The following is a 10636-nucleotide window of genomic DNA, read 5'->3' as shown; positions in this document are numbered from 1 at the left end:
CTACAAGTCAACTTCCTCATCTGGATAAAAAGTTTGCTCCGTTGTGATGCTAACCAATTCGTTCTGGGGCATTTTGTGTCTCTTAAGAACCACAACAGGTTTCAGTTCGTTCAGCTGTTTTACTACAAGGTCAATATAGTCATTGAATTTGTATTCTAAAACTATTTTTACATTATCGAAGTCTGGGAGGTGGGAAGGATTAGCAAAAATTAAGTAAGTGTCTGTGTCTGTATTTTCCCATGAAAACTCGTCATCAACTGGCAATTGTGTTTTTTTCTCAGCTGGCTGTAGATCTTTCTGTGTTATAGTTTTTACATGATCTCTCGGTGTGTGTTTCTTTTCCTTGGCAGCAGATTCCTCAAGGAATTTAAGGAATGAAACTTCAAATCCCATAGGTTTAAATGAACTTAAGTCAAAAACTGGTGGTTCCTCTGAGGCAACAACAGGAGCAATTGCCTCCTCACCACTTAATGTGCTACTTGTTTCAGCAGACAGCGTTTCATCAGAAGTGTCATTTTTCCGTTTCTTACTCGGGGTGGCATGCTTTTGCCTGCCTGGTCTTTTCAGGTGGCTGGAATGCCTTTGGGGCTCAGACTGGCAAGAACTTGTCTCCTGATAGTCGCTGCCTTCAAAGGATGAAGTCCTTGATTGACTCTCTGAACCTGTACTGTCTTCATTACTTAACTTTGCAATAAACAGCTCAGCAAGTTCATCCATCTCATCCTTTTCTGTTTCGCTCTGCTGAGAAGTTAAGATACTGGATTCATCACTGCTTTCAGCCGCATTCATAGGAGGTTTTATTTGTGGTTGGACAGCCTCCTCCTGGACTTCATCTTTCGTACTTTCTCCTAACGACTGGAGGTCCGGAGGTCCAGTTTGAGGTACGTGGCGTCCTCGCCTTTTGCACACAATCAGAGCTTTTCTATGCCGCAAAATGAACGCTCTTGTTACTTTGTGGGATTTATAGTGTCTTATAATATTGTTTTCACTACCTACAACAGACTTGCATCCACGGACCATACAAGGATACTGTTTTGGTTGGTTACCAGTGCATTCTGCCAGTGCAATTTCCTTAGACTTTAATGAATAAGTATGCCGCCCATATTTCAGTGACAATGGACCTACTTTTGATTGCCCTTTTCCAGCTTTAGCATCTTTTACTATGCCGCTTCCTTTGATCCTCTTTGCTTTTGGAACCTGAATCCCTTCAACGTCACCCTTTGGTTTAGGCACTCTGGGTTTCTCTCTTGAATTTTTTTCCTCTAGACACTCTTGGTCACTAAGACTAATTTTTCTCGGCCTAAGAAGATGCTCCTTATGCTTGTCGTTGTGCTTGTGAAATATGTGCCTTAGCAAATTAGACCTTGTTGCATAAACTCGGTCACAGCCTTCACAGTCACATTTATAGGTCTCATCACCATCCAATTTGATTGGTTTCCTTTTTATCTCATGAGTTTCCTCAAGATGCTCAATGTAACCCGAGCAAGTTGTAAAAACACAGGAGCACTGTTGTTGGTCACACTTAAACTGTCCAAAATGTATGAAAGAAATGGCATTCTCTATTTCCTCAGCATTCATCTCATGATGATTCACATAGTGCAGTATGAGACTGGCAACCTCTTGAAATATTCTAGAACAGTCAGTTTCCATGCATCTGAACTCTCTCAGTACGAGACCATTTTCACAACCTTCACGCTCATTCACAACATCCTCTTCTAGTGAGAACTTTGACATGTCTGACTTGTGGACGGCTTGGTAATGAAGAATTAAGTTTTGCTGTATGGTAAATGCTGCAGTACAGCCTTGATGAACACACTGGTAGGGTCTAAATGAATTTACCCCATGGTGCAGATTACCAGTGTTCTGAATGTTATTTGTACAATTTAGCTCAGCTTCTTTTCGTTTCTTCTTTATCTTCTTTATTTTTAAACTACTTGTTATTGATAACTCTGGAGCAGGCAACACGATTGGTGTTATTTGTTCTTGTGTTTTAGGAGCTTCAACAATTTCTTGGGTAACTTTGATTTGGTATGGTTCTGGGTTTGTATCGATTACCACAGGTGGAGTCACATTCAATTCTGGGTGTTTTTCAATTTCAGTCATTTTGGGGGACATTTCCTGAACTGGGACCGTCATGCTTTCATTAACAGGCTTCTTACCATAGGGTCTTTTTATTTTTAGCTTTACCAATTGTTCTGATGTGAAATGATGCATTGTTTGACAGTGAGCTCTTAAATTAGAATTTCTGGTAAATGTTTTTGTACATGAAGGCACCACACATCTGAAAGGTGCAAACTTCAGCTGATGCTTCTTAATTTCCATTAACCTCTCTTGTGTATAGTCATGCACCTTAGCATAATGTTTAAATAAAGCATCCTTTGTCATTGCACAGTAAGTACAACCATTCTCTTGGCAAATGAAAGGCTTTGCAGTACATTTATCTATCAGTGGTTTTAAACCACCGTCTGCTTCTTCCTGGGAAACACATAGACTTGGATTTGGTACAATTACACTGGAGGTCTGAAGCAATGTATCAACAGGACTTCCGGCGTCTGGATCGCCTCCTGCACCTTCAGGGAGGTAATTATCCACCAACTGAAGTTTCTGTACTAAATCCATTATTTCTAACACTTGTGTATCATGCTTTGCATTAGTTTCTTGTGTTGGAGAATTAGAACAAACTGGAATATTACATGGACTATTGGCCAAGATCATGTTTTGTGAGCCATCTGGTATGTCCTCAACATCGTCATCGAGAGTATTTTGACAGGGTGGAAAAGTGGTGCGCATATCTCGGATGCTGCCATTAACAGACAATGATTGAAACCCAGCTGGCACGTTGTCAAATCTTTTTTCCAGAAGGTCTAATTGTTCTTCTCCTTTGCTCTCAGTAGTACAGTGTGGCAGGACTACCGTCTCGCTTTTCTCTGGCTCTGCATTAAATTGAGATAATGTTTGGACATCAGAAGTGGCCCTCAGGCTTTCATTAACGTAAGACATGAACAATTGTTTATCTGCATTGTTTAAGTGTTTTGCAATATTTTCCAGAAGTTCAGATCCATAAGCCAATAAATTTGGTTGTGCTGCATTAGGCCCCTGCTCATTTCCTCCAATTATTGGTGGCAGGTTCGATATTGCTGCCAAGATATTTTTTACCATCTCATGTGAAGCACTTTCTGTAGGAGAGTCTGTATTTTTCTTTTTTTTCTTGGATGAATTGCCTTTTTTCTTGGGGGAGGTCAAACATGAACTCTGAGGGCCACTTATGACAGACACTCTAGAACTGCTTACAGGAGTAGATATGCAATGGTTCTCCTCTTCAGACTTTATTACTGAATTTGAACATAAACCGTTTTCCTCTTTCTTCAGGCAACGTTCTTGAGTACCAGCAGTTAAATTACCACTATTAACATTAGAGTTCAATACTTTGCTGTTAGCGTCTTCATTGCTTAAGGTTTGTGAAATATGAGGTGTGACCATAGCTGACAAGTTAGGGACAGAAGCTGCGTCACTGCCAGTCCTGAAGCTCTCTGAAGACACATTAATACGAGCTGGAATGGTGTCCACAGCTTTTAGAGTTGCTAACTCTTGCAATGTAGATGCATCCTTACTTCCATATGGAATGAAATCATGGGGATTGGGTTGTACAAGTCCACTTTGTAAAAACGGAGGAGCCTCATTACCAAGCGTGACTGATTGAAGGAAAGGCTCAGTTTTAAGAGTCATTTCAGGGTTGAAAGTCTGTGGGGGTGGTGGTAAAGACTGTTTGGGACTAGAGGTAAGAATCATGTTAGCCAAAACAGAGGGCTGACCATCTACCAGGGGGGCATGTGAAACATCATATTCATTATGGGGTTTGCAAACACTTCTTTTAGACAAATGGCCACCAAGTGATCTTGGGTTTGTGAAGACTCTAAAACATCTGCTACATATAAATTTACCATCTCTGATAATTGCAGGACATTTTGCTCTAGCACTGTGCTTTGGCTTTCTCTCTCTGTTTCTTGTAGTCCTTGTAGTGCTGTTTTCTGCAGAATTTGAAAGCATGCTAGATGACTTCTCCAAATTAAAGCTCGTGTCTATGTCTGTACTGCTCTCAACCTGTTTAGCAAATGATGTTTCTGCATCAGCTTCTTCTTTAAGGAATACTGAATTGGCAGCATCAGCCCCTGCCAGAACGGTGTCATGATCAGCATGATTTCCCAATTGAGAAAAGACTGTGCTACCACTCAGAGAAGACAAGACTGGCAAAGGATCGTTTTCAGTTGGAATTGGCAGAAATGGGTCTGAACCGTTTTCAAATTTTAAAGGTAAAACAACCTTTGCCAAGTCCTCCAGTTGTGATGTCAAGGCTGCATTAGTCAAGGTACCAACCTCAGAGCTTAGTAGACTATCTGCAACATTTTTGGACAGGCCCTGAGTTATGATACTATCTACTGCCGAGCTAAGCACTGGATTCACCAAGTTTTCAAGGTGTGTTGGAAAAACCGTATTTGGGCTGTGCTGTAACGGATTACAAAAGTTAGGATTTGTGGCATTTTGTACTGGTGATTGGAAACCACCATTACCAGAAGTATCGTCATCAGACAATATTTGATACGTCCTTTCCTCATACAGTGTCTGTGCTGAGTTTCCAGCCTTTAGTTTTTTCCTGTTTTTTCTCTCCATTTTAAAGTCTGCATAGTGATCTGGATGGGCTGTTTTCATGTGTTTGCCAATGCTTTGGACAGAGTTGTAGACCCGAGTACACGCTTCCACATTGCACTTGAATCTCTGGCAGGGTACTGGACATGCCACCAGAGGAGTTACAGCTGCATTATTGGCAACAGGAGGTAACACATTAGAAAGCAGACTGCTGGTTTCAAGAGACAATGATAATGTAGTTTCAGTTTTGCTACTCTCCTCGTACCCAGGCATTACCAAGTTATTTTCACACAATGGAGGAGTCTGGTTGTCTGCACCAAAGGAGATAATGTTGTTTATGCGTCCTTCATCCACTGTTTTGTTTTCACATGAATTTGTAGAGGTAGCCTGATCTTGGATTGAATCATCTGGACAGCTATTGTTGCATTCTTGAAAAATGGGAAGACTTTTATCCTGAAAATTAGGTTGTTGCATCTCATTTAGATCTTTTCTATTACATGCTGCAATCGGTTTGTCGCTATTGGAAAAGATGATAGGCGACGGTGATGAAACACTGCTAGAGGATGCTGGAAAATCAGTTGGAGCCAACATACCATTTTTGGCCACCAGCCTCTGACTCAACGTAATCGTGGATACCGATGGGATTAAACTTGGCAGGTTTGTGTTGGGAACTTCAGTAGGAGTGGAAAGATGGTGGTCTAACAAACACATGGCCTGTTCCACCTCAACAGAAGAAATAGAGTCAGCTTTCAGAGTCCTTTCTGTTGGGGATAGGTTGGAATTGTTGGCCAAAGTAGGCTCTGCAACTACACCTAAAGGTTGCAATGTTGAATTATCTTCATTGTTAAAAGAACTCTCTGGTAAAGAATTCTCTTCTGTGCCATGTTCACTATCCGCAGCTTTTGGTATCTCGATTAGTCCTGCATTTGTGTTACACTTGCTCTCTTGCAATGGGGGATCTGCTGCATGTTCAGATAAGTGCTTTTCTAACTGGAGCTGAGAATGATAAATCTTCCCACAACCGTTGTTTTTACAAGTAAATGTGTTATAGTGTTGTGCTTCATGGTCAAACAGCATGTAAGCTGCAGAGAATATTCTGCCACACTTGGGAAACATGCACCGTGCTCTGAAAACTCTGTGCTCCTTTCGGTGTGCCAGAAGGTCTGCGTAGGAGTTAAAACTTGCTTTGCACTTCATTTGTATGCATATATACGGTTGGCTCCCACAGTGCATTTGCAAATGGTCATTTAAATGAGTCAGACTGACAAACTGTCTTCTGCAATATTGGCAGATTACCTTTTTGCTCTGCATCTCAAGAAAGCGCCGTGCTTCCTCGCTGTCTTTGTGACCTTTTACATGTGCAATTAAATTTTTGAAGTATTTAAAACCCTTTTTACAAAACTGTACAGGACAGGGAAATTCATCAACAATTTGCTGTTCCGTTGGTAAACTCTCCGGCTTGTTATCCTTGTCGTCATTGTCATCTGAATTGTCATTATCATTAAACACTATAAAGTCCTCTGAATACAGGCTGTTCTTCTTTATCGGTCGTTCTTGCTTGGAAACGATCACTGGTTTTTTACTCTTACAAGGTGGTGGTTTTTTAGGTAACCTCTGAAGTCTTCTGGCAGATGCCATTGTTGCCAGTCTTTCTTTACAGGATTGCTTGACGTGTAGCGTCACATGCGGAACAAAACTTTCTTTTGTATTATACTCCTTTGCACATATAGGGCAGCTATAAACGCCATCTTTGCAATGCTTTTGCGCATGACGCACTATTCTGTGACCCAAGAATTCTTTGTCACACAGCACGCAGTACTGCATGTAAGCTTGCCAGTTCCTAAATCTTTCAGATATGTATCCACGCTCTCTCAGCTTTTTAATGTTTTTCTTTTTTTGGCTCTCCTCACTTGCACCTTTGGAATTTGAAGTTCCATCAAAGCCTTCAAGTCCGTTAATCGGTGGGACTTTGGTAGTTTCGTGGTAGTCATTTGTCTGATCGTATGCTTCATTGTCATTTAGCTCGTCTATCGATGATACAATAGATGCCTCCTCCCCCATTAATGCCAGACAGTGGCGCTTCAATGTTTTCCAGTCCCAAAATTCCGGATCAAAAGGCCAACGGGTTTTCAGAACAAGCAAGAGCTCGCAGCGCAGAGAGTTTGGTACCGGAAGACTCTCCTCATCGTATTTTTGGTCAGGCTGATTGTACAGCATTTCAACAGCATAATAGGCATCCACGGTAGGCTCTAGAAGGAACTCGGTAAGCTGGCAAGCTCTCTTCACCTCCAAGTCATCAGGCAATAAGCAGGAAATGGTCTTGCATATTGAGATTTTCACAACAGAGTTTTCACTTGATTCAAGGCGTAGCGCTCGCACACATAACTCAATGCAAGTAGGAAGTCCTGCACCCTCCGCCTAAAATAGAAAGCAAAAATAGCAATAAAAACATCAATTTTCATGTACAGTATTAATTCATAAATTATGCTGCAAATGAGTGTTGAATTAACATAATATACATAATTACTTATGTAGGATAAGAGAGAATAGAAAAAAGTAATTCACTGCACCCTATTCAAGACCGACATACCAAGCGCCTGAACACAAATACTCAACTTTATGGCATTAACTTTAAAAAACACATATATATATATATATATATATATATATATATATATATATATATATATATATATATATAAAAAAAAAAAAAAACAGGAAAGCTACCACATTTTTATGCTGAACCCTCACATATGGGGCTGAAATGATATACTTATGTTTGAATTTGTTTTATATTTCTATGGTGCATCAGAACTGAAAAAAATCCATTCATATTAGATCTTTCTGAAGTCATACACAAGCTAGTTGCATATGACCCAATAAGAAACTCTATGTAACTAAAATAATGAATCTGCAGACCAACTCTTATTTCATTACATTGAAACACATTGTAAGCTACCAGTACCTTAATCTGTCATCACTTTATACATATCGGTAATGAAATATTACTCACTCCCTGCGTTTCCTTTTCTAAGTTTTGCTTAATTGCTTGGCATAATAACAGAACATGATATGCATGTTCAATACATACAACTGCATATGATGGACTTTCAAGGTGAACTTTGTTTCTGCATTTACAAACTTTAACAGAGTATCAACTACAATAATGCTTACCTCGGACTGAATGACTTTGATGAGAAAGAAAATGTGGTATACGGTCTTTGTTAACAAAGATAATTGCCGGCATCTTTCTAGGTAGACCTGAATAGAGGGATCCACTCGTCTCTGCAGCTTGCTCCAAAACAGCGTCAATTCCCTATGAAAATCAAAAAGGGAATTGTGTAAAAGGAATATATAAGCCAAAATTGTAGTCTACACCCACAAAGTTTATAATTTTCTTATAAAAAAAACAAAACTCTGCTGGCTTAAAATTAGAATGACACACATTTTAGTTTAATACATCTAACTAAATATTTAGTACGACAAGTGGCGATTTTATATTAATCTCAAGTCTCTACATGAAGGCCATCTGAACATATTAACACTCCTCACTACCTTTGTTATCAACATCAAGGAAGAGTGAAATTAATACTCTTGCCTAATGTTGTCAATTCCGGTCTGAAAACAGACACACTCATGTGAAATGACAATGTTGCGTTTGCCTTGATAAAAATATTTTTGCCAGAGGACTATGAAAATAAGAGTCAAACGAACAAAAAAATTACCATGCACAGTACAGCTCCCCATATTGTAGCTGACGGGATAGAAAGGCAGCACATAATATCAGGGAGGTCTTCTCATCACCATCAGACTCCAGATTGCAAATCATGTCCAATGCATCCTTACAGTCTACTTTGGCAATCTGCAATAAAAAAAATACAAAGGGCAATAAATATCCAGTTCTCCATCATCACCAAGTTCTACCCACCATTCCCCTTATCGCTCACTTTTACATATCCAGTCAAGCTTTGTAGAAATTCAGAATATGGCTACAGGGAGCCTTACTCCCTGAATCAACTTACTTCCTCTATAAGCTTTATATTTGGTGAGGCAGCACAGAGGCAGGTCAGGTAGATTTGTTTAAAGTTGCCTTTCTTGCACATTTCTGGATGGTCTGAACATAATTTTGCCAGGGATGTTGCAGGCGCCACTTTGCTGAGTTTGAGGAGCCTCTTAATTCGCATCTCCAGTAAGAGTGGACCCTCAGACATAAGAAATCTGTCAACTGTTTGGATAGGGAGGGGAAACAAACACAAAAGACATGAAGAAGAATGTAAGGGAGACATTACAAGCTATGCTGTACTTTCACGAAATGCATTTTGCTCCATCTTATAATTTCAGAAAAACAACCACAGGCAACAAGCTCCGATTTCCTAGAATCCTTTCTTCCCAGAGTGAGCTACACGAAGAGCTGTGATTTCAACTAAACAACCTCATTGTTTTTACATTGTGGGTCCTGCCCCAACGAGCTTCTGCTGCAAGACAAAATCTTGACTTACCCTGTATAATATATCAGTAAGATGTCTTCAAAGTCTCACATTGAATTATGCATCTCGCAGGGCCAACTCAGCCCACTCTTGCAAGAGAAACTTGCCACAGTTTGCTCTTCATCAAAAAGTTACTTTACAGATTAAACCATGTACTGCTTGCAAACTCTCCAATCTGAAAATGTGGCTAAACCCCACCGCATTAACACCTTGAACAATGCATTCCAAAATGAGGGAAACCATCCCCACCACAAAGACCCCACTTCCTATGGGTTTAGTGAGAAGTTTGGGTGTGAGTGACCACTGTAGCGGTCTATCAGAGTTAATATTAGTATAATCAAATTGTAAAGCAATAATTAGCAGGGTACATAACCGATGAAAGGGTACAGGCTAAAGATGAACGATACTCATTAGACCAGGGCTTGACAAATTTGTTGTGAATCTAGGCGCCAGCTAAAAAAGTTAGGAGCCAGGATTTTTTCTTAAACTAACAGTTGGTTAGGAGTGATCTGATCATCATCAGCCCGCTTACTAAACTCACAGCATTTGACCTGGAAGCACCCTGGACTTTCAGGTCAGTGCTGGTTTTTGTTGTAGTTTATTTTTTTTTTTAAACGCTTTCAATGCTGATGTTCCATTGGAGCGCAGCATTGACTGATATTTAGTCCCCACAAGCTTGTGGGGACAAATGTTAACCCCTGCAATGCCACAAATGTGTTATACACAATTGTGGCATTGAAGGTGTTAACGCTGCACTGTCGCTCTCAGGGAGCGATCAGGCAGCAGTGGAGGGTTGTGGCTGCCCTCCACACATGTGGAGACCAAAGAACTCTCTCCCCCTGTCCCTGAAGCTGCCTCTGGCAGCTGGGACACAATTGCTGGTCTATAGACCAGCCATTGCAGGGGGGAGTCTCTGATGACTGCTGTAGGCTTCCATGCCTACAGAAGTTATCAAAGGGCTTGTGGGGGGGCTCGTTTTTGCTGTTGCTGTAGCAGAGCCCCTTACAAAACGGGAATTAACACCTAAATGCCGCGATTGCGGCATTGAAGGGGTTAACACTGCACTGTCGCTCTCATGGAGCGATCAGGCAGCAGGGGGGTGTTGGGTCAGGTCCCCACACTTGTGTGGGGACCCAATCAACACTCAACCCCCTTTCCTGAAGCTGCCTGTGGCAGCTGAAAACGCGATTTCAGGTTTTCCTGCAATCGCGGTTTCAGCCTACAGAATCACTCCGTGGGAGGGATCTCAGGCTCGGGGGGCAGGCTCGGAGTGGCTGTGCTGTCTGCCCAGACTCCTGGGCAGACAGCAGCAGCAGCGCCCCCCGCCATCACAGGCTGACAAACACCTAGGCGCCAGGACAAAATTCTGAGTCGCCATGGCGACCTGGATTTGTCGAGCCCTGCATTAGACATAGTGCAATGTATTGATACAGAGGAAAATGTTACTCATCAGGGTCTAGATTTCATTTTTTTCATTTTCTGGGTCCTAGCAAAGCAAGTAATCC

At 41.1% G+C, this 10636-nt stretch overlaps 1 protein-coding gene across 1 annotated transcript in view; it reads right to left on the bottom strand.

Annotated features, from left to right (window-relative positions):
• Nucleotides 1-10636, bottom strand: part of LOC149302488 (zinc finger protein 292-like) — a 31582-nt gene continuing 20946 nt past the window's right edge. Inside the window, exons 5-8 of the mRNA XM_089482565.1 lie at nucleotides 8667-8869; nucleotides 8370-8506; nucleotides 7819-7960; nucleotides 1-7062 (exon numbers count right to left, since the gene is read on the bottom strand). Of these exons, the coding sequence (XP_089338691.1) occupies nucleotides 1-7062; nucleotides 7819-7960; nucleotides 8370-8506; nucleotides 8667-8869 (7544 nt within the window). The remainder of the gene's footprint in view (nucleotides 7063-7818; nucleotides 7961-8369; nucleotides 8507-8666; nucleotides 8870-10636) is intronic.

The sequence above is a fragment of the Sceloporus occidentalis genome, unplaced genomic scaffold (assembly GCF_023333645.1).
Source record: "Sceloporus occidentalis isolate IW3139 unplaced genomic scaffold, rSceOcc1.0.p SCAF_19, whole genome shotgun sequence".
In the NCBI taxonomy this organism is placed as follows: Eukaryota; Metazoa; Chordata; class Lepidosauria; order Squamata; family Phrynosomatidae; genus Sceloporus; species Sceloporus occidentalis.
This window is presented reverse-complemented; position numbering and strand designations above follow the sequence as displayed.